At 47.6% G+C, this 24325-nt stretch overlaps 1 protein-coding gene, 1 long non-coding RNA gene and 1 other non-coding gene across 4 annotated transcripts in view; 1 reads left to right on the top strand and 2 right to left on the bottom strand.

Annotated features, from left to right (window-relative positions):
* Nucleotides 1-2666: 2666 nt before the first annotated feature.
* Trnat-agu (transfer RNA threonine (anticodon AGU)) lies at nucleotides 2667-2740 on the bottom strand. Its single transcript has one exon. It is a non-coding gene; the product is annotated as a tRNA-Thr (tRNA).
* A 1550-nt stretch (nucleotides 2741-4290) lies between these two features.
* The window catches only part of Wdr88 (WD repeat domain 88), a 35568-nt gene continuing 15533 nt past the window's right edge, over nucleotides 4291-24325 (bottom strand). Inside the window, exons 5-11 of the mRNA XM_052761632.1 lie at nucleotides 23005-23143; nucleotides 21599-21728; nucleotides 18138-18325; nucleotides 16038-16120; nucleotides 14175-14243; nucleotides 7289-7381; nucleotides 4291-4434 (exon numbers count right to left, since the gene is read on the bottom strand). Coding sequence (XP_052617592.1) covers nucleotides 4294-4434; nucleotides 7289-7381; nucleotides 14175-14243; nucleotides 16038-16120; nucleotides 18138-18325; nucleotides 21599-21728; nucleotides 23005-23143 — 843 coding nt within the window. The 3' untranslated portion in view covers nucleotides 4291-4293. The remainder of the gene's footprint in view (nucleotides 4435-7288; nucleotides 7382-14174; nucleotides 14244-16037; nucleotides 16121-18137; nucleotides 18326-21598; nucleotides 21729-23004; nucleotides 23144-24325) is intronic.
* On the top strand, nucleotides 4324-11375 carry LOC128124866 (uncharacterized). 2 transcript variants are annotated; one of them, XR_008223013.1, is made up of 3 exons: nucleotides 4324-4847; nucleotides 9624-9696; nucleotides 9809-11375. It is a non-coding gene; the product is annotated as an uncharacterized LOC128124866 (long non-coding RNA). The 2 variants fall into 2 exon arrangements; XR_008223012.1 differs by having other exon boundaries at nucleotides 4324-9696.

The following is a 24325-nucleotide window of genomic DNA, read 5'->3' as shown; positions in this document are numbered from 1 at the left end:
AGAGCCTGGGAGAGGCTGGGCCAAGGATGGTGACAGAAGCTCTTCCTAAGAGATGACGCACTGACTGTGTCCTCGCTGATGACATGGACTTTTCCCACAGAGGACCCTGGAAAGAGCTCTCCAAACCCGCATGGCACTAAACTCAGAGGCAGCGAGGCAGGGACACTGTAGCATGAATCTTAAAAGGTCTTATTAATAAAATCAAACCCAGAGCCAGGTATTGGGTTAAAGCTGGAAGATCAGAGAAGCAGAACAAGCCAGAGCCACCTCGCCTTGCCAATTCCTCAGTTGATCGTGTTTCCTCAGACTGGAAGCCTCTGAGTCCTCATCCAAATAGATCTCAGCTGAACTGCTGCTCAAAAGCCTAAAAGCTTAATCAACCCTAGTTCCTGGTCCTCACACCTTAAATACCTTTCTGCTTTCTGCCATCACTTCCTGGGATTAAAGGCTCTTCTTACCATGCCTGGCTGTTTCCAGTGTGGCTTTGAACTCACAGAGATCCAGGAGGATCTCTGCCTCTGGAATGCTAGGATTAAAGGCGTGTATGCCACCATTTTCTGGCCTTTATATCTAGTGGCTGTTCTGTTCTCTGACCCCAGATAAGTTCATTAGGGTGCACAATATTTTGGGGAACACAATATCACCACAGGACACCTGAGCAGTTTTAAAGGAACAGAGACAAGGTTGGTTAACACCTTGTTTCTCTTCTGGCTTTGCTTACTGCTTGGGGATGCTTGCCCTTACTGCTTGGGGATGCTTGCCCAATCAGACGGCTTCCAAGTCATCATACATATGCCGCGGTCACTCACAAATGCTTCTCTTCAGAGCTGAGCTTTCCTAAGCCCCATTTCCGTCTGATCCCATGAATTTGTTAGCTTTTCACTACCATAGAAAAACACCTGCAATTACTTAAAAAGAGGATTAAGGACACAATTTCAACCATTTCAGTCCATGGTTGAGAGGGAGAGGGGGAGGGGGGAGGGGGGGAGAGAGAGAGAGAGAGAGAGATCAGGATGAGATTGCTTCCAAAGAACTGACCCCCGTGACCTTCTGTTGGGCCTTACGTCCCAGAGTCTCTTACAACCTCCCAAACAGCACCACCCGTGTGGATCACGCTCATCACATGATCCTGTGACAGACATTTCATATTCAAATCATAACAGCATCTCACAGTCAAGTACTCCAAAGCCCTGGACCCGCTAGATGAGCTTGAACTAAGCCAGCCCCAGAAAGACTCAAGCGTGGTTTCCAATAAACCCTTCACTAACTGGATTCCACTGAACGTCCCTGTTAGCTCTGCAAAATGTGGAAATACCCCCCACACACACACACGCTTTCCTTGCCAATGTCAATCAAAACAACGAAGTTGCAAAGGGCAGGAACTGACTGAAACAAACAAGCATAAACAAAATTACACAATGAACCCGTAGGAGAAGCAGAACGAATTACCTCTGACACAAGTGAATTTTCTTGTTCATCCCAGCTTACAATAATTCAACTCAGTATTTGTCAACTTGACCATAGTGGTCAAGTAGAACCCAGTGTTTTTTTTTTTTTTTTTTTTTTTTTTTTTTTTTTTTTTTTTGGTTTTTCGAGACAGGGTTTCTCTGTGTAGCTGTAGCTTTGCGCCTTTCCTGGAACTCACTTGGTAGCCCAGGCTGGCCTCGAACTCACAGCGATCCGCCTGGCTCTGCCTCCCGAGTGCTGGGATTAAAGGCGTGCGCCGCCACCGCCCGGCCGAACCCAGTGTTTTTAAATTTCAGTCTTTTCCCCAGCTGGAGAGATGCCCCACAGCCACCTCCCAATAGCCGGGCGGCGGCGGCGACAGCAGCAGCAGCACTTACATATTTTTCCTGGGCATTGTGTTTTTTCACATGCTGCCCTATCTAACCAAAAACCCATGCACATCCCGCTGTGTGGGTTAATGGTGGGTTAACGCAACTACTTTGTCATTTTTCAGTTTAAGATTTTTTTTCCTATTACATTTATTTGTGAGCATATGTGTGGGTGCACATCAGCCACAGTACGCATGTGCAAATTTTCAGGGGTCAGTTCTCGCCTTCCACCCTGTTAGACCCAGGCATTGAACTCGGGGCATCAGGATCGGCAGCAACGCATCTTTATCCACTGAGTCATCTCACCAGTCCTTAAGATGATTTAAAATGATTTATAGAGTTGTAACCTCAATTGTCAATCAAAGAGTATCCGCGTTCGGAGCATAGTCAAGCCCCACACTAGAAAACCGAACCATCCCCCGTCCGCAGGGTTTTTTTGTTTCTTTTGTTTTGTTTTGTGTTCTGCAGATGCAGATCGTCTGGTCGGATCTGATGCTACAAGGTCCACTTTTTGAGACTCACTTGGTCTCGCCAAACTGTCCTCAGTATGCCGAGCGTTAGTACCCACTGAGCGGCTGAGGAAGAGGTGATGAGCATTCTTTGCAAGGCTGAGAAGCCAGGAGGTCGTGGGGACTCCTCACCGGTGTGGGAGCACTGGGAGGGACAGCTATCTGGCGACCTCCTTCAAGGGGAAAAGCCTAACAGGCAACACAACAACGTCTTCAGCTAAACTGTCTTCCCGGGCTCACTCTCCCTGACAGAGGAGCGGTCAGTGAGAACTCTTGCAAAAATGAGAGGTAACACAAAAGAAGGTGCTCAAACACACAGCCAAGGCACCGCTGGGATTCGAACCCAGGATCTCCTGTTTACTAGACAGGCGCTTTAACCAACTAAGCCACGGCGCCACATGCACGAGCGGTGCGAGAAACCAGTTCCCATTTCTAGTGACCTCATGAGTTTTGCGCACGCGTACGCGGTCCTATGCGGACAGTGGCGCGCATGCGCCTTGCCGTCCCTCGTTTGCGTAAACATCGGGAGGAACTCAGGTCATTTTAATCGGCTTCCCGGAGCGGGCAGAGTGGGACGGGCCTCATTTCCGGGTCACAGTAGCATTTGTTTTGTGCTCTGTCTTCTGCAGGTCAGGAGAGTTCATCGGCGGCTGGGAATCTCAGCGGAGCTCGCAGCTGCCCCAGAGACACCCCAAAATTCCCCAGTACGGCCGGGCTGCTTATTTTCTTGGGTGTCAAGAGAGCTGCGGCCGTCCTTGCCAGCCCAGGCCCATAACTTTTGGACCGCTTCTCCTGGATCCAGAGAGAGACAGGGATCCCCAGCGGGCTCTGGGCGATTCGAAGACCCCACACGATATGTGTGGGAGTTTCAGTTGTATGATCAAGTAAGACCTTCCCCATCCAGGCTGGCGTTGCCATGCCAGTCTTACCTTTGGCAACGAAGTCAAGCACTACTGATGCATTCCTCTGGCCTTAACACCAGTGGGAGACTCATTCGCTGAACTGATCTATGCAAAAATGAATGCATTGTGCACAGAAATGTTTGGCTAGCGTTGTTTGCAATAATCTAGGTGTCCATCATTGGGGACCGTGTGGGTGCATGCGTTCTAATCAACCCCAGAGCTAAGGTGGTGATGAATACACTCATCGTGGTTTTTATGATGAAAGAGGCCTCAAAACTCTCTTGAAGTGGGCTGGAGAGAGAGCTCAGTGATTAAGATGACCCAGGTCCAACTCCCAACACCCACGTGGTAGCTCACAATCCTCTTTTCCAGGAAATCTATCCCCATCTTTTGGGCTCTATGGCACTGAATACATACAGGCAAAACACCCATACACATAAGAAGGAAGGAAACCACTAAGCCCCACTGACCCCCTCAACACCATTACCATAGAGGACCAAGCCCCTAGCTCTTGAACCTGGAAGGGAGAAACCATATCCAAACTGTAGCGATCACAAAGCCTTGCCATCCTCGTCCACAGAGTGGGCCCCACACATCACATTCACTTGACAAACATGTCCAAGAAGTGCACATGCCAGTCCCAGGGCCACATTACAGGGCAGCTCCAGACTCCACAATATTAGCTCACAAGGTGTTCCAAAAATGAGATAGATGGACACTGGGATGTAAAGCTCAGAAGTAGCAAACTGCTTCTACAATTACACACACACACACACACACACACACACACACACACACACACACAAGTTTTCCAAAGGAATCTAGATTTATTCTATTTTAAAACTAAAAGTGCTCACCCTTAAAGGATTTTGGGGGTGGGGGTCAAAGAGGCGGCACCATTCCGAGAGTCTAGTCATGGCCTGGCTCCTGCCTCAGTTTGATAGGTCCACTCAGCTGGGCAGGGGATTCAGAGCAGGTCCCTGCAGAACGCTGCAGACTGCTTAGCAGGTGCCCTGTGCTGAAGCTGCTCAAAGGGCCCGAGGGCCATCAGCTGTCCTTACTCTCTTCCAATGACGATGAGGAGGAGCCAGATTCTCCGTCCTCCTGTCTCCGGCAGAACATACACCGCTTGGCTAATACAGAAGACTCGTTTTCAAAGGCGGAGAAAAACTGGTCACAGCTTTTGCACTGCCATGGAGTATTTTCCAAAAACAGAAACGATGTGCAGGTCAGAGGAGATGAAGCGCTGTGTGTGGAATCCCACCTCCCACCACCCAGCTGGCCTGGACTGAGCCAAGGCAAGGCCTCCCCTCTCCCGAGTCTCTGACTCCACAAACTGCCCCGGGCAGGCTGGGAGCACAAGACCAGACACAGTTTTCTGCCCAGCCTTTCCCTCCAACGCTAGGAGGGTAGCGAGGGCTGGCCCTCGCACAGCCACGTGCTTGGGAGGAAGGAGACAGGGTTGTGTCCAGCCCTTGTCCAGTGTTCCCTGGACAGAGTGGTCCCGAGTGGACCTGTGGGCCCCAAGAAGTGGCCTGAGTCCTGATATGCTAAGGATGCCTGACTTGCAGGACAGAGTTAGAAAGAAGCAAGGTGAGCAGGTAAGGATGCTTTTGTTTGTTTTTCAGTAAGAGGAATTAAACCCAGGGCCTTGTACGTGTTAGGCCACTGAGCTACATTCCCAGCCCCACCCCCACCCCGTTGTGTGTGTGTGTGTGTGTGTGTGTGTGTGTGTGTGTGTGTTTAATTTTGAGTTAGGCTCTCGATATATATCTCAGGTAGACCGTAAGCATAAATCCTCCTGCCTCAGCCTTCTGAAAAGCTAGTGGTATAGGTGTGTGCTACCTTGCTAGCATTCAAGATTTACAAACTAAACAGGGCTTTTATCTATTTCTCTGTTTGTTTGTTAAGGGCATCAGGTCCCCTGGAACTGGAGTTGGGAATGGTTATGAACCACTATGTGGGTGCTAGAATCGAATCCGGGTCCTCTGCAGGAGCAGAAAGTGCTCTCAGCTGCTAGACCATCTCTCTAGCCCCCATTTATTGGTTAGGTTTTTGGAGACAATGCCTCATTAAATCTCATAGGCTGACCTCCAACAACTCGTGATCGTCCTGCTTCAAGCTCCTAAATATTGGGCTTACGAGAGGGAGCCAACTTGCTCAGCTCCAGATGAGGATTTCAACTAGCTGATGTGGGATCTGAGTAGTCTCCTCCATGCTGAGTCTCTTTCTGGCCAAAACACCATCCAGCACATACAGATGCTCACCTGTCTCATTGCTACCCACTATTAAGCCAGTGATTCAGGCAGAGACTCTTAGCCCACATCAAAGGCCGCTCAGGGGTCCCAACACTAGAACACTAATACCTCTTCTGGGGACACACACACAAACCTACAAGGTGTCATGTCCATATCCTGGCACTCCATGCTCCTGTACTTTGCTCCCCTTAAGAACTTAGGGCACTTGGAAGCCCAGCAGATCCTGCTGGGACAGACCTTCTGAGAAACCCAGCTGCTGAGGTTTCTCCTGTCAATTTGGAACAAATGGAACACAGTAGCTTCATCTCCGCTACAGCTCCTGTTAGACCCTTTAAAATTAGAATCTTTACCTACCTTCCCTCACAGCCTGTTTCCCATGGTTCAAACTCTGAATAAGAGGACTCATGGAGAAGGCAGCTCTGGGCCAGCCCGGATGTCAGGGGAAGACTGATGGTCTTTACGCTACAGCTTCCAGGGTCTGTGAACTAACAAGGCCACAAGAGCCATAGAAACCAGCTAGCCACAGAGACAAGGGTGTCCCGTTCCCCAGCCTCAGTGCTGCCCCACACTGGCTATTTCAAGGAGCCGTGGTTTCTAGCCAGAACTTCTGAGAGCTTGGAGGTGGAGTGGTCACATCTTTTGCCTCTGTGGCCTTCCCTGGCGAAGCTAACAGTGTGCCAGCCCTGCCACCCAGCTCTTGTACTGAACAATGATGGGTTCCTGAGCCTTCCACATGGGAAATGGGGAAGCAGGGATCTGGCCAGGGTGTCTACAGATGGAGTACAGCACACTTGCAGAGGGTCCAGCCACTCATCTACTGACTGCAGGGGGCTCCCTTGGGCCTTCGGCCTTCTGCAGACCTTCACTGCCCCAGCCCACTCCTCAGGCAGACCAGACTTGCTGATGCCTCTGACCCTGAACTGGCTCTTCCTGCTACTAGGATCTCCTTCCCTTAGATAGCTGAACCCCACTCCCACAAACCCCTTACCGTCTTCAAGTCTACACACCTGTTGCCTTCTCAGTAAGACTGATCCTGACTACCCTGTATAATATCACAGAGCTGGAGAGATGGCTCAGTGGTTAGGAGCCCTTTCTGCTCCTTCAGAGGACCCAGGTCAGGTGTCTCACAACTGCCTATAACTCCAGCTCCAGGGGATCTAATGCCCTCTTCTGGACACACACACACACACACACACACACACACACACACACACACACACCTCACACACAAAAAAGCCGGGGAGCACATTTTTAACGGTAGAGCTCAGGAGACCGAGGCAGGGGCATCTCTGTAAGTTCACGGTCAGCCTGGTGTACATTGCTAGTTGCAGGCCAGCCAGGGCTATGCAGTGAGATGCTATCTCAAAATAATAATAATAATAATAATAATAATAGCTTAGAAGTTGGGAGTGCAATTCAATGGGAGCGTGCTTGCCCATGCCAGGCCATGAAAGGCCTTGGGCTCTAACCCTAGCACAATAACTAAACAAACAAATCATAAATTATGTGCACACTTATAACCCAGCACTTAGAAGAATAAGGGAAGAGAATCAAGAGTTTCAGGCCAGCCTAGGATATATCAAGAATATGTCTCAGAAAACCTTCCCTCCGTGTTACTTTTTCTAAAAGATGACCGCTTATCATGTGAGCCTGTGTTTTCCTCATGTCTGGACACTTGTCTCACCTTTGTCCCCGGGGTCCTGTAAATGTTTGCTCAGGGAATAAACTGAATTGGTGAAGGCTAAGGGACCTCTTCGCTGGGCGTACTTTTACCTGATACCAACCTGCTTGACCTTGCAGCCCATGGTCCTCTTGTTCTCAGTTACCAAAGGAATTTTCTCCAGATCTTCAATATTCCACAGTCTCAAGGTGTTGTCCTAGAACAAGTCAAATGGTAAGCCAGGGGTCACAAAACAAAAAAAACACTATGAAGGCTGTGGGTGTAGCTCAGTCTCCAGCAGCACCCAAAACAGGTGTGCTGGCACCCGCCTTGCCTGTAATCCCAGCACATGGGAAGCTGAGGCAGGAGGATCAGGAGTTCGGGGCCAGCCTGAGCTACATGAGGGCCTGTGGAACAGCCATGCAATGGGATAGCATTCCGTGTTCAGGATAAATGAGCTGTCAAGCCCCCCAAAGACAGAGAGGGAGAATGCAAAAACACATATTGTTGAGCAAAACAAGCCAGTCTGAAAAGGCTACAGGCTGTAAATTTCATCTATCCAGCATTCTAGGAAAGCAAATATTATAGACTGAGCATGAACACAAGTTCCTGGAAAACAAACAAACACCACACCTTCCACTAAGCCTTCTGCAACGCTCACTAACTGATTAGAACTCAAATGACGTGGAGAGGTTGGAATGTTGCAAGTCCAAAGCCAGATCATCACGAGCTGAGCCGTCTCTAGCAGTTTTAACAGCCCTCTGTGACCCACCTCTGATGTTATCTAAGGCCTCTGTGACCTTGAAGTAAGTCCTTTGGAATGTGCAGACCGACCCCTCACTTCTTCCAACCAAAAGGCCTGGAGATGAGGCTTCCCCAGGTACCTGCGACCTTCCAACGTAGCTGGGGATGATTTTCTAGGTTCCATTATTATGGGAACTGCTGCCATGGGGGAGCACAAAATGTGGGATGACTAGAATCTGTGCTCCTGTGTCACAGTCACTCATGCTTGATTCCAGAGTAAACTGTCTCATCACCTTTGAGGTGAGAGTTACATTTATGTGTGTGTTCTGTGTGCATGGTGTGTGTAGTATGTGTAGTGTGTGTTCTGTGTGATGTGTGATATGTGTGTATTGTAGGTGTGGCATGTGTTCTGTGTGATGTGTGATATGTGTGTGTTGTGTGTGTGGTATATGTTCTGTGTGTGTGTGTGTGTGTGAGATGTCTGATATGTGTGTGTTGTGTGTGTGGTATGTGTTCTGTGTGATGTGTAATACGTGTGTGTTCTGTTTATTGTGTGTTGTGTGTGATGTGTGATATGTGTTGTATATAGTGTATGTGTGTGTTGTGTGTAGTATGTATAGTATGTTCTGTGTGATGTGTGTTGATGTGTGATATGTGTGTGTTGTGTGTGGCATGTGTTCTGTGTGATATGTGTGTGTTGTGTGTGGTATGTTGTGTTTGTTGTTTTTGTGTGTGTGTGTGATAAGAGACGGTTAAAAAGAAACAGTGGCTGGCATGGATTCTGGGGATGAAGAGGGGCTGAATAAGCAGAGCGTGAGGGATTTTTCAGGCATAGTTCTATAGGCTACTGCAATAATGGCATGTATGTGGTTGATATATTGTGCACCCCAATAAACTTATCTGGGGGTCAGAGAACAGAATAGCCACTATATTAAACATAGAGGTCAGGCAGTGGTAGCACACGCCTTTAATCTTAGCATTCCGGAAACAGAGATCCGTCTGGATCTCTGTGAATTCAAAGCCACATTGGAAACAGCCAGGCGTGGTGACACACCCATCCCAGGTGTGATGGCAGGGACCAAAAAGGTATATAAGGCATGAGGGCCAGGAACTAGGGCCTTGTTAAGCTTGTAGGCTTTTAGCAGCAGTTCAGCTGAGATCCATTCGGATGAGGACTCAGAGGCTTCCAGTCTGAGGAGACAGAATTGGCTGAGAAGTTGGCGAGGTGAGGTTAGCTGTGTGTGTTCTGTCTCTCTGATCTTCCAGCGTTCACCCCAATACCTGGCTCCGGGTTTGTTTTTATTAATAAGACCTGTTAAGATTCCTGCTGCACATGTATTTGACTAAAACTCATAGAATGTACAAAACAAACAGCAAAAACCCCAAGGTGGTGCACACTAATGCCAGCATCAGGAGGCTGAGACAGGGGACTGACAAGGTTAAGGTCAACCTGGCTGAGTATAAGCAAGCCTGAGGTGGGGAGCAGAGAGCACGACTTTGTGAGCTCTGGACTTTTTTTTACTAACAAAAGTAATTCCAGGGCTGGAGAGGTGGCTCAGTGGTTAAGAACACATGCTGTTCTTGCAGAGGACCTGAGTTCGGTTCCCAGCATACACGAAAGGCAGCTCACAACTGCCTGTAACTCCAGCTGCATGTGATTTGATACTCCTCTGACTGCCCCCCCAATAATAAATAAAAAAATTTTTAAATTCCAGAAAGAAATGCAGTTGTTTTATTCTGCCCTAGTGAGATTCACTTTCTTGGACTGCCATCCTATGGAATTATAAGGTACTGAGTCCATATTGTTTATTGTGTTCATTTATTAGAGCAGCAATAAAAATCTTATTGGCTGTGTTGTGTTGCATTTCCTAATAAGCAGTTGAAACTAAATGTCTTATAGAGAGAACAAAGCTGAACTTTGGAGAACAGTTATATTGGCCCCTACCCAGGAGAAGTGGCCAGTTTATCTACAGTCAGTTTCTACAGTGTATCAAAAAGTGTGTCAAATCCTGGCAACATGGCCAGTCCAGGCCACAGGACCCCACAATGAGACCTCTCAGAAAACCAAAAACAAGCAAACAAAAGAGTGTCAGGGCTGGAGAGATGGCTCAGTCGATAAGGTAAGAGCACTTATTATTCTTGCAAAGGACTGGAGTTTGCTTCCCAGCACCCACATGGAGCAGCTCACAACCACCCATAACTCTCCTTTCTGGCATCTGAGGCCACTGCATGGATGCGGTGCACACACAAAAATTGTGTGTGTGTGTGTGTGTGTGTGTGTGTGTGTGTGTGTGTGTGTGTATTTGAGTCACCCCTCAGCCCTTCAGCTGAATGTTGGCATTTCAAATCCTTTTCTGGCTTCCTGTGAAGATTTTAATAAAAGCACAGACAACATAAAGCAGAAGCTGGCTGGGAACTACCTAAATTCAACCCAGATTTTCTTTTTGTTGTCCTGGGTTTTTGTTTGCTGTTTGGTTTTTCGAGACACGGTTTCTCTGTGTAGCCCTGACTATCCTAGAACTCACTCTGTAGACCAGGCTGGCCTCGAACTCAGAGGTCCACCTGCCAACACTTCCAACTTCAAATCAGACTTTTCTAACTCATCTGCACATTCAACACCCAGTGAAAATGTAAATTTTGGCAAATTCCACTCATTCTGTAAACGTTTTACCAAAGCAAATGGAAAGTTGTGTAGGGCAGCCTGCCTCTCTCCCCTCCGGGTGGGGTAACAAACATGGCACCTTGCTTTTGTGTGGGTTCTGGGATCCGAACCTGGGCCTTCATGCTTGTGCAGCAAAGGCTTTATTGACTGAACCATATCTCCAGCTCCTTGATGAATTTTTACTCTAGAAATGAGTAAATGTGAGCCCATGTCTACAATCTGGCCATCATCATTTCTGACCTTTGAAGTGATGTTAAAATGTTAGTTTGTTAGACATTTATATTTTTAAGGTACGGGACAAGAGCATCCCTGACTTTAAAATGTATTGGGGATGAGACTAGAAAGAGGGGTAATAAAGCTGAGTGTGGCAGCACACGCCTGTAATCCCCGCACTGGGGAGGCAGAGGTTGGAGGATCAGTTCTAGGTCATCCTGGACTACATAATAAGTCTGAGACCAAACTGGGATATGTGAGATTCTATCGTTAAAAAGCAAAGCAAAAAAAAAAAAAAAAGAACAATTGTAGTGGGTAGCCATTCCAGCTTTGATCTGGAAGTTCCAACCCCCATTGAGACTTCAGCAACTGTCACGCCTACAAGGCGGGGCCAAGGGAGGCGCCTGGAGACCTGAGATCTGGATGGGCTGCACTCTCACTCGGTTCCAGGACCTTGGACGGTGGAGGTGGGCCAAGCAGACCTCCAGAGAACACCGCTGGACTGCGATACACCTTCCCTACACCCCGCGACCTACCTATCCCTTAATTTGTAAGTTATGCCATTAAATAAATCTCCTTTTAACTACGTGGAGTGGCCTTAATAATTTCACCAATAAACAATAGCACAAATTTATATACTCTTTACCCCCAAACTATTTGGTATCATTTTGTTTGTTGAAGCAAGGTCTCCCTGTGCAGCCCAAGCTGGTCTGGACCTCTCCATTTTGCCTGGGCCTCCCAGGTTCTGGGATTGCAGGTGCGTCCCACTGGGCCCCACTGGGCCTAGCCTTTTGACACACACAAAACAAAGATATTAATTTTGATGAAATCCAATTTTCCTATTTTTATTGTTTCCTTGCTTTAAATATTCTTAGTTATTCCTATGTAAATGTGTGTTCATTTATATGCATCATATGCATGCAGAAGCCTCTGGAGGGTGTCAGATCCTCTGGAAGTGGAGTTACAGATGGTTGTAAGCTGCTGTGTTAGTGCTGGGAATTGAACCCAGGTCCTCTGGAAGGGCAGCCAGTGTTCTTACCCACTGAGCCAGCTCTCCAGCTCTATGTTCTCCTGCACTTCTGTTGCCATACTCCTGACCTCAGAGTCAAGTTTCTCGCCAAAGTTTCCTTCATAGTCTTAAAAATTTAGCTCATACGTTTAGGTCTTTGATGCATTTTATTTTGCACAGTGGCCCCTCAGTGTCCATGAGGAATTGTTTCCAGACCTCCCACAATGAAGGATACCAAAATTAGAAGATGCTCTAGTACCCTACATAAAATGGTATATAATATATAATATATATATATATATATAATTTACATCCATACTCCTATATTCTTTAAATCATCACTAGATTGTATATAATGCCTGAGAGACCGCAAATGGATGTTAGACTCTTGTTTAGGAGACAATGACAAGGAAATTATGGTCTGTGTGTGTCCAGTATACAGTTTTGTTTAGAATGTGTGTGTGTGTGTGTGTGTGTGTGTGTGTGTGTATGGCCAGGTGGTGGTGGTGCATGACTTTAATCCCAGCCCTTGGGATTTTTTTTTTTAAAAGGCAAGGACTCTCTATGTAGGCCAGGCTGTCTTTGAACTCACAGAGATCTACCAGTCTCTGCCTCCTGACTGTGGGATTAAAGGTGTGCACCGCTATGCCCACGAGATTTTTAATATTTTCAATCCAGGTTGGTTGAATCTGTGTGTTGAAACCCACAGATATGGAAGGACCATCTGTGGTATAAGACAAGAGGTCAGCTTCATTCATTTGCATATAAATGTCCAGTTTTCCTAGCACCATGTGTGAAGATTGTCCCTTCTCCATGGAGTGATTGTAGCACAAAATCATCAGATCAAGTAAGTCATGGCTTATTGATCAGTTCTCTGGTCTGTCCCACTGAACCATCTGTCTGTCCTGATGCCACTTAGCATTGTGTTAATTATTATGAGTTTAGTTGAGTTTGGAATTTGGGGAGTATGAGCCCACCAGTAACATTGCTGTGAATATTACTGTTCAAGATTGTTTTGGGTACTCAAAGACCCTATGGGTTCCTTACGCTTGAAAGCCGACTTTGCCATTTTGGGGGGCTGTGGGAGCTATTGGCATTTTGATAGGGATTATATTGAACCTGCACAACACTCTGGGAGCTGGGATTACAGATGTGAACCAACATAGGTGGCCACTTTTCAGGAAATAGAGTGTAAGTAACCTCTGTTTAGTCACCATGTTTATGTTCTCTTCATAAAATAATCTTATATCTCTGTATTGTAAATATATAACAATAGCTGGCTACAGTGGAGATATCTATAATCCAGCACTTGAGAGGCAGAGGGAGGAGGGTCATGAGTTTGAGGCCAGCCTCGACTATAGGGTAAGAGCCTGTCTCAAACAATAAAGCAAGAATTATAATAATATATGTAAATGGAGTTTTATGTCAAGTCTGCCTGTTCCCAAATACCCAGCAGCCAGTTCCTAAATTGCCACAGAGAGGCTTATATTAATTATAAAAGCTCAGCCAATAGCTCAGGCTTATTCCTAACTAGCTCTTCCATTTTAAATTAACCCATATTCCTTATTTACGCTCTGCCGTGTCGTAGTACCTTTATTAGCATGGCACGCTCATCTCCTGCTCCCTCTGCATCTGGCTGGTGACTCTTGGCTCTGCCTTTCCTCCTCCCAGCATTCTTTGCTTGGTTGCCACACCTATATTTCCTGCCTGGCTGCTGGCCAATCAGCATTTTATTAAACCAATTCGAGTGACAAATCTTTACAGTTTACAAGAAGATTATTCCACAGCATTTCCCCCTTTTTGTCTAATTAAAAAGGAAGGTTTTAACTTTAATATAGTAAGAGTATATATAACAAAAACAGTTACCAAGTAAGAATTACAGCTACACTATCCAGTCTATTTGTATTTGGCAAAATTAGCACTTTGGACTCACCAAAATAGGATAGATAATGGAGTATTTTCTCTGAATTCGTCAAATGCTAATGAACTAGACATTGTTAATGTAATTATTGCCATATATATTTGTATATAGTTATTGTACTTATTGCATATAGTTTTTCTGTTAGTTAAAACCTTCATGTTTTGTTTAGCCAAAAAGGGGGAAATGTGTAATATTTTGTTTGTGTTCTAACAAATAAAGCTTGCTTGGAGTCAGAGGGCAGACAGAGGTCTATACAGAGAGGAGACAGGAAATGATAAGGTGGGGCAGAGATAGAATCTCAGCCTTTGGGGATGGAGGAACAGAAGAGGAAGGAAGCAACTGTGGCTGCTCCTGCTTCTCTGATCCTTCAGGTTTTACCCCAATATCTAACTCCTGGTTTTTTATTGATAAGACTTATAATGTTTATCGTTTATCTGCCAAAGCTTGCTTGCTTGCTTTACCTTTGAAGCAGAGATGATCCATTTCTTGTTGCTGCTAATAGCAACATCTGTCACCCAGTCATCATGGCCCTGCACAAAAAATAATTTAACAGAGACCTAAGAGAAATGCTTTATAAAAACAACAGAAACAGGAAGTCAGAAATCCATAGTGCATCCTTGGTTCTGTCAACAGTGAAGACAGAATACAAGCCATGAAGATGAGTGCTTTGTGTCTGCATCAGCTTTCTGTATATGTTTTTTAAAATCACGCCACAGTGCTCAGCAGAGGAAGGAGATAAAAGACCATATTCCTATCTGGACCCAGGTCTTCCCTAGCCCATGTTGCTCAAGAAAGTGCCTCTCAGAGGCTCTATCAGGGAGAGGCTTTGGCCTTCAAGGGACTCCAGAGTCATCCACAGTAGTGTAAGCAAATGAAGGACTGTTTTCCTCAGGTCAAAACAAACCGGAGCCGGAGCTGGTGGTGGTGGTGGTGACAGCAGTGCACACCTTTAATCCCAGCACTTGGCAGGCAGATCTCCATGAGTTCAAGGCCAGCCTGGTTTACAGAGTGAGTTTCAGGACAGCCAGGGCTGCACAGAAAAACCCTGTCTTGAAAAAACAAAATAATAATAATAATAATAATAATAATAATAATAATAATAATAATAATAAATAAAACCAGAGGAGACGGGTGCCACTGCCCTATGATGTTTGGCTCTGCCTTGGCATCTTTACCATCTCTGGCATTTTACTGGTGGAAGTGTGGTAACAGAGTAGGGTGAAAAGAAAAGGAGCCTGAGAGGTTGGGTGGCAGGGCGCAGCAAAAGGCGAGGGAGGTGACTTTGTGGGTAAAGGACTCACCACACAAGCCTGGAGATCCAAGTTCGAGCCCTGAAACTTACGTAAAAATAGTAGGAGGAGAGAACTCACCCCACAAAGCTCTCCCGGGACCTCCACGTGTGCACTGTGCTACAAGTGTGCTGTCTTCACACACACAGAGGATGCACACGGTGGTAAACTAGAGAATGAAGTAAAAGGATGGGAAAATAGAAAGCAGAGAAGAGAGAGTCTAGAGCAATCCGGGAGAGGGGACAGTGTGGGGGCATTCAGTGTGGAGCTGTTTGTTTGCTAACATGGAAACTCCCTCTGTCTTGGCATTCCCTAGAACTGGGCTTAGACAGACTAGCCTCGGGTGTGTGGGATAGGGGTAAGATGGACATGTGCTACTCAAGGTGCAGACATAGGGTCCCTGAGAACTCAGAGGCTAAAAGTCAGAGGTGACTGAGACACGGCACCAAGGGTACAGGGCTCCAGCCCTAAATTCTTGCCATGTTGGATAATACTTTGCTAACATTGAAGACCGCTGGATGCGGGCCTCCTCTGCTGGTGGTAGAAGCCCTGAAGCTGTAGCAGGTCCTCATGGTGACCTCTGAGTTTCCGAATGGGATCTTGGGTTCTTCCCTACCTACCAAGTGCCTTTGCGCAAGGTCTCTCTACTGCCATCCAGATCTGAAATCATGTGCCTCCTCTTCACAGCCCACCGCCTACGGCTGAGGGCTAGCCCCTAAGCCCCTCTCTGTCACCTCACTCTATTGTTTTCTGTGTTGGTGGTTAATTTGCTGATGTCATTCGCCTTCCCCACAAAGGTGTCAGGACATTTAGGGGGTGTCTAGGTCTGTCTCGTTGCCTTAGCCTCAGTATCAGACGGCAAGCCACCAGGAGTGGCAGACCACACCCGTAATCCCAGCCCTCGGGAGGCTGAAACAGAAAGATCATATGTTTGAGGTTAACCTGGGCTACATAGCAAGATCCTACTCCCCCCCCCCTTCCCCCCCAAAAAAAAAAAACAAAGTTAGAGTCGTTATGTTGTGCAGGCACTTGTACCTTCAATGACAGCTTTCGGTAACCATCTCCTACATCCCAAATCGTCACCGTCTTGTCAAAGCCACCAGAAATGAGGATAGAGCCTGCAACACAAAGGAGGGGAGTGGGTGCAGCGGTGTCTTCCTCGGTCCGGTGCCCCCTCCGCACTGCAGGCAGGCCGAAGCAGGCTGAGTACTGCCATGGCTTACGCTGAAATCATCAGGGCCCCTTCCTGGTGCGGCTTGATGGCGTCTAGTCAGCTGTAGCCCTTCCTTTCTTACACAGGGTAGCCGTGTCCCTTATAGTTATGGACACCAACAGATCAGTTGACCACTGAACCACACTGCTCCTGCCGGTGTGCGCACCTTAGACATGGTGGTGAATGTTATGGGTCCAGTACTTGGAGTTGGGGGGCATGAGACAAGAGAATTTTAAGTCTGAGGCCAACCTGGGCTACAGAGCCGGCCTTGTCTTGTTAATCATTACGTGTGTGTGTGTGTGTGTGTGTGTGTGTGTGTGTATGTACATGTGTGCACAGTACCAAAAGACTTTTTTTTTTTTTTTTTTTTTTTTTTGGTTTTTCGAGACAGGGTTTCTCTGTGTAGCTTTGCGCCTTTCCTGGAACTCACTCTGTAGACCAGGCTGACCTCGAACTCACAGAGATCCGCCTGGCTCTGCCTCCCGAGTGCTGGGATTGAAGGTGTGCACCACCACCGCCCGGCAAAAGACAATTTTTGAGACTCCTTCTCTTTCTCTTTTTCACCATATGAGTCCCAGGGATTGAACTCAGGTCACCAGACTTGGCAATAAGTAACTTTACCCGGAACAGCCACTTCCCTCAAAGGGCCCTAGCTGCACCTTCATTGCTGAAGACTTCCTGTCGCTGGTCCCCTGAACCTCCATGTCACTTCACCTGGTGGCAGCACCACACCTTCCTTAAGGAAAGACTCCCGCCTTGTTCTCAGTCCCTCTGGTTTAGAGGATACTAACCCCCACCTCTAACTCCAGAGGCAGAAAAGTTTCCCGATTCTGGCCAATCAGAGCCTTTCATCCGCTGCTGTGTGATTGGCTCAGAGACGGGTGTGTGTCTCAGGCTGAGCCAATGGGAGCCTTCCTTGGGACTTGGTGCTGACACCAATGAGGCAGAAATCCACTTTTCCTTGAGGAGTGCCAGTGACCAGAACCAGACTGGCTTGGAAATACACGATGCCATCCTTACCTCCTGGAGGGGAAGGCCGTACAAAGGAGAAGCAGAAGGGCGGGAGGGGAACAGGTGTGCAAGACCGTGGCAGGAAGCGTCCTTTCCATAGAGCGGATTCGGGATGAAAATTTACAGGACTGCAGACATTGACAAGTGTTTCCTTCAAGGCAGTGTTTCTGGTCATTTATGTGCATGGGGGCGGGGGTGGTGGTGGCGCAGGGGGTATTGGGGCTTATTAAAATGCAGAATCCTGCATCCCTTCTCCAAAGACTGGAATTCTGTTGGTCTTGTGTGAGCATATTTCAACAAGCAAATTATTATTTTTTAAAAAGATTTATTATGTATACAGTGTTCTGTCTGCATGTATCCCTACACGCCAGAAGAGGGCACCAGATCTCATGACAGATGATGTGGGTGCTGGGAATTGAACTCAGGACCTCTGGAAGAGCAGTCAGTGCTCTTAACCCCTGAGCCATCTCTCCAACCCCAATGAGCAAATTATTTAAAGACCAACCACACTTTGAGAAACACCATTTTAAGGCAATCTGAACAATATTTTATACATTACCCCCCCCCAAAATTAAAGTTCTTTTGTGGTTTAAGCCACATTGATCTGGTGTTCCTGCCACTGGAAAGCATGGGTCCACAAATTCCTCTCCCGGCTTGGGGCGCTGTGAGGGGAGCACCACCCTTCCTGCTAGACTCATGGGGCGTCTCCGCTTTTCTGCACCCAGGAAAGTCCACACAAATGGACCATGAAGGAGCCAGATGGGTTCTCTTCCAATGTACGGGTGAATCTGGCTTCACTGTGGCACACATTTTCCATTCCAACTCTCAGGATGCAACCCACAAGGAAGTGGGGAGGGGAAATTAGGGGAGGGAGAGGGGAGAGAGGGGACAGGAGGGGAGCGGTCACTCACTGTCTCTGGCAATGCAGCAGGAACTCACACAGCCCTGGTGGCCCCTCATCAGAGTCACACAGGCCCCGCGTTTTCGAAACTCCCCCGTGTGGATATTCCATATTTTTAAGTTTTTATCCCAGGAGCTGGTACACAGGAAGTGGCCACTGACGGTGAAGCAGCAGTCTGAGATGGTATTGGCGTGTGCCCTGAAACAAAGGTGGGGCACGTGCTCGCACACCATGCCAGGGACCCAAGAGCAGTCCTGATGGGGCCCTGCCTGGAGGGAGAGGGATGCCACCTCCCGAAGAAAATCTCCTGAAGGCAGCAAGAGATACGTGAAATCGAGGCTTTAGTGGGAGACCACTTGCAATGACCACTTTCTCGCCAAAACCCTGGGGGTGGGGCTGGAAAGGTGACTCGGTGGTTAAGAGTACTGGCTGCACTTCCAAAAGATGTGGGTTCAATTCCCAGCACCCTCACGGTGGCACAAAACTCCATTTCCAGAGAACCTGACACCTTTTCCTGTCCCCTACAGGCACCAAGCACACAGTGCACACATAAATAAAATAATTTAAAAATATATTTAAGAAAAAGAAATCCTGGGGCCAGAAGGAAGGGACCCAACTGTTTGTAGTGCACCCTCAGTACAGCATGATGCCCCACACCTGCAGTACCGGTATCCAAGAGCCAGAGGCCGCCTCACTGCAACTTTGAAACCAGACTGGTCTATGAGTTCGAGGCCAACCTGGGACAACACAGTGAGAACAGTCTCTTAACTGCTGAGCCATCTCTCCAGCCCCTAGATGGAAATTCTTAAGAATTTTATTGTTCTCAAAAGAGTGGTGGCCGGGCGGTGGTGGTGCACGCTTTTAATCCCAGCACTCGGGAGGCAGAGGCAGGTGGATCTCTGTGAGTTCAAGGCCAGCCTGGTCCACAGAGCAAGTTCCAGGACAGGTACCAAAACTACACAGAGAAACCCTGTCTCGGAAAGTTTGGTTCCCAGGACTCACGAGGTGGGAGGAGAGAACCAGCTTCTGCAGCAAGTTGTCCTCACAGGGGCATACATGTGTCACAGGAATACAAAAGTGTGTGTGTGTGTGTGTGTGTGTGTGTGTGTGTGTGTTTCTCCCTCCTCTCTCTCAGGATTGCAAATAATTATTTTTTAACATGTTTTTGTTTTTTTTTAAATAGCTCAAGAGAAGCCAAGTGGTGGTGGCACACGCCTTTAATCCTAGCACTTGGGAAGCAGAGGCAGGTGAATCTCTGAGTTTGAAGCCAGCCTGGTCTACAGAGTGAGTTCCAGGACAGCCAGGGCTACACAGAGAGACCTTATCTTGAAAAAATGGGGGCGAGGGGAAAGCTCGAGTCTTCTTCTAAGTAGAAAGGAATAATGAGCAGAGAACTTAGAACATTAGACAGGAAGCCAGATGTGGAAGAAAGATACAAAGAAATACAGATTTCCCTTTTCTTGAATTTTCTAGTGACTTTTGATGGCTTTTCACAACTGTTTGTAACTCCAATTCCAGAGGATCCGGCGCCCTCTTATGGCCGTCACAGGTACTGCACACACGTAGTACACAGACATGCATGCAGGCCAAGCATCTATTCACATAAAATAGTAAAATTTTTAAAAATTAAAATTTAAAAAGCTAAACATAAACATATTACTGCCATTTGACCCACCGTGTCCACTCTTAGCTTTATACCAGAAGAATTGAAAACAGGGACTCAAATTGATGCATGAAGAACAAGTGCCCACAGCAGGGTACCTGAGAGGAGTTTCAGTGAGGGTCCAGTGATGGTGTGCCAGAGCCCAGAGGCCTTGGACCAGACCAGTGACTCATGTCAGTGAACATTTGTGGGTGGGGCTGACTGGACAGAAGGGTGTCCTGTGTGACACACCGCAGCTCCCAACGCCACTAGGACCAATGAAGAGGTGTTGGAGAGACGGGAAAGATGGAGGAGCAAGGTGGATTTTTTTGTTTGTTTTATTTTTAATTAATTTGGGGGGTTTCTTTTAGTGGGGGACACTGCAGAGGTGAGGGGTGGATATGGAGGGACTAGGAGGTGAGCAGGATTGGGGTACATGATGTGAAATTTCCAAAGAATCAATAATTATATATATATATATATATATATATATATATATATATATATATATATATAGAGAGAGAGAGAGAGAGAGAGAGAGAGATGCAAGTGCCCATCAACAGACCAATAAACAAAACATGGTATATATGTATATCGATATAGGTGCATGTATGTGTATTCATATATATGCAGTTAGGAAAAGAAATGAAGTTCTGCTATATGCTACAGCAGGGATGGATCTTGAAGAGAGTAAGTGAAAGAAGTCAGTTACCTGAGGACAAATATGACTTCATTTATATAAATATCTAAACTAGGCAATTTCATTGAGGCAGAAAGTGAGAGAAGGGCTCCCGGGGGCTTCAGGGAGCGGGACGTCATTGCTTAACGGATGCAGCTTCCCTTCGGTGTGGTGAAACACTTTGGAAATAGTGAAGTTTGCCAAATACTGTGAATGTAACTAATCCAGTGAACTGTGCACTAAAAAGTGGTCAAAATTCATGTTGCATGCATTTCATCATAATGAAAATGCCATCTCTCCCAAGCTACTTGGTTAACTTTTTTGGCTACATTTATGATTTATTTTGTGAGTGTGTATATGAGGATGTGTGTGTGACACAATGAGTATGACTGGTCAGAGTCGGACTCGCAGGAGTCAGGTCTCTCCTTCTACCTTGTGGGTCCTGGGGGTTGAACTGAAGTCATCAGGCTTGGCAGCTGGCCCAGGAAGGAGGAAGTGAGCAGGGCAGGCAAGGTGACGGGTGTGTACACAGTCTGTGATCCTGACACCAGCACCCACTGCAGAGCAGCCACCTGCGAGGACCACCTGGATCCTGAGAGCTTCCCATTTTAGAGTCAAGTCTCATTAGGTAGCCTAGGCTGGCCTTGAGACTTCAGCCCTCGACCTCCACGTCTCTAGTGCTGGGACAAGAGGTATGTGCCACTGTGCCCAGCTGAACTTCACTGTGTGGTTGTTTGGAGGCAGGGTTCTCACTATGCAGCTCTGGCTGTCAGAACATAGGCCAGGGTGAATTCTCAAACTCGCAGAGATCTGCCTGCCTCCATGCCCTAAGCACTGAGATTAAAGAAGTGTGCCACCACTCCTAGCCTCGAATGCCATATTTTCACAGAGGCTCTGGGCATGTTTCCTGGTGAGAGTTCACATTGAAACAAATACCTCTGAGACCCTGGCTGGCTCAGCCTATAAGCTACACGGTGGCTTCTCTCTGGCCTCCTGGGACTCCCCACCATGGGACCACCCTGGAGACACCACCACTGGGACACTGGAGTCCAGGGGGGAATGCAGAGAGATAGCTCTCCCACTTCCCTGCTGTGGGATGCTGCTGCCCACACCAACCACCCACCACCACCACCACCGGAACCTTTCTCACTTGGGTATGGTAAACAGCGTGGTTTGGGATGTGATATCCCAGATCTTGATACACCTGTCCATGGCGACAGAAGCTACCTTCTGGCTGTCAGGATCAAAGCAGCATGCTGTGATGGACCTTCTGTGATGATCTACACTCAAGCAAAGTGACATGTGACCTCAAGGGAAAGACCCAGGGAACTCTACCACCCAATGATGCTATAGGAACAATCCCAGTTTTCTCAAGGGACCATCCGCCTGCACCAGCATTTCCTGCCTGTCTGCTATGTGCAGCCCAGCTGACTAGCTGCCTGCAACCACACAGCTCCCAGTTCAATGGGAGAGAAACCCTGTGTTGCGAACTGCTTCATGCCAAGAGCCACAGTAGGGTGTTATTTCTGGAGATGGGATAGAATGTGAAGAAGGTAGGTATGTAACTAGGACTTGGGAGTGTGAAGGGAGGGGAGTATAGGAAGCGACCCGTGAATAGGAAAGTTCAAAATGCTGAAAAGTAGTATGATAAGAACCAAAGACATATGGAAAATAGATACACATACACACACACAAACACAGTCAGAAATGTCACCTAGCAATGCACTATTAATAATACCTCTGGGCTGGGGTGTGGCTCAGTGGTAGAGCCTCTGCCTAGAATCCCCCAGTGAGGGGATGGAGTGTGGCTCAGTGGTAGAGCCCCTGCCTAGAATCCTCCAGTGAAGGGCTGGGGGTGTGGCTCAGTGGTAGAGCCCCTGCCTAGAATCCCCCAGTGAGGGGCTGGGGGTGTGGCTCAGTGGTAGAGCCCCTGCCTAGAATCCCCAGTGAGGGGCTGGGGTGTGGCTCAGTGGTAGAGCCCCTGCCTAGAATCCCCAGTGAGGGGCTGGGGTGTTGCTCAGTGGTAGGGCACCTGCCTGGGATGTGCAAACCCTAATTCCATTCCTTCAATACATACATACAAAATAACAATAAATACTTCCAAAAAGAATACAAAACAGGTATAGCCACCTTTAACTTAAATTGATTTTTGTTTTTTGGTGGTTGTTATTTTTTTTTAAAAAACAATGAAGGGTTTTCTCAGTTTTCATTTTGAGATAAGTTCAAAGTTACCAAATATGTAAAAGGAATAACATGGAGAAATTCTGCTTGCTTCCCCCCATGGTTACATCCTACATCATGATAGCATAGTATCGCCCAGGAAAATGATGTGTGGTGACTGTTATTCTTATATGTTAAAGATGTGGGTGCAGGGCTGAAGAAATCATCTTGAACACCTCACTCCCCTGCCTCCACGTGCTGCAATTCCTGGTGCGCAGTAGCATGCCGGGCTCATAGTGTGGCCCTCACCCCGGCAGTCTCACGTGTAAACCAGTGAAGTTCCCTATTGAAGCGGTAAGGCATTGCTGCTGTGCACAGGGAGCCTGGCTACCTCACCTTTGATCTGGATCACGGTGGTAATGTTTTCCGGATCAATTAAGCAAATCCCGCGATTCACGTCCAAGGCTGTGAGCACGAACTTTCCGTTGGGAGAGAATTTACAGCACACTACGAAGGTGTCGTGCCGGATTTTCCACTGGAGTGAGGCAGAGCGCAAAGAAGAGAGTTCAGCTGCTCAGCCGTCTCCAGCCTCAGTGTGCCCGCAGATTCCCCCCGCGGACTGAGCCCGGCTGCGCCCCTATTAGATGTGGCCAGACCCCGAGCTCACTTCTGTCGGACAGAACATGGCCGAAGGAACCATATGGCACTACATGAAGAAAGAAATCGTTGAAGCTGGCTATGGTGGAGCACATCTGTAATCCCAGCAGTTGGGAGGCTGAAGCAGGAGGATGGCGAGTTCAAAGCCAACCTGGGCTACAAGTTAGATCCAATCTCAAAAGAGACAGCGAGGGAGAGGGGGAGAAAAGGGACTGGGAGGAGAGAGAGAAAGGGAGGGAGGAGAGAGAGAGAGAGAGAGAGAGAGAGAGAGAGAGAGAGAGAGAGAGAGAGAGAGGGGAGAGAGAGAGAGAGAGAGAGAGAGAGAGAGAGAGAGAGAGAGAGAGAGAGAGAGAGAGAGAGAGATGAGAGCACTGTGGAGACTGTGGAGCTGTGGAGAAGTTCATTGATATGATGTGTGTTAAATTCCCAGTATCCAAAAAAAAAAAAGGAAAAATAAAATAAAAAGAAGTTGGGCATGGTGCTGTATGCCTGTAATCCCAGGACATGGCAGGCTGAGGCAGGAGGATTTTGAGTTGAAGGCCACCTGAATCTCAGAAGGAGAGAGACAGACAGACAGACAGACAGACAGAGACAGAGAAACAGAGAGACAGAGAAGAGAGAGGGGGAGGATAAATGTGGCTTGTTCTTTGTTCTGTCTTGGACCACATGCTCCATGAAAGTTAACTGTCATGTCCTAAAGACACACACACACACACACACACACACACACACACACACACACACGCACACACACACACACACACACACACACACACACGGCTCTGCGTGGCCCAGGCCCCCTGCCAACCACTGTGGGAGCGAGCCATCTTGGAAGGGGATCCTTCTGCCCCAGTGGGGCCTTAATGCAACTGTGGCCCCACATGACATCATTGCTGTGACTTAGGGAGAGACTGAAACCCGAGCCACCCAGCTGAGCTGCTTCTAGATTTCCAGAAACCCTGTGAGATTAAAAAAAAAAGTTGGCTGTTTAAGGCAGCCAGGCTTTGGAGTCATTTGTCCAGCGGCTGCGCTCACTAAGCCATCCCTAATGCTGGCCAGG

Source organism: Peromyscus californicus, unplaced genomic scaffold (assembly GCF_007827085.1).
Source record: "Peromyscus californicus insignis strain IS unplaced genomic scaffold, ASM782708v3 Scaffold_4__1_contigs__length_199733344, whole genome shotgun sequence".
Lineage (NCBI taxonomy): Eukaryota > Metazoa > Chordata > Mammalia > Rodentia > Cricetidae > Peromyscus > Peromyscus californicus.
This window is presented reverse-complemented; position numbering and strand designations above follow the sequence as displayed.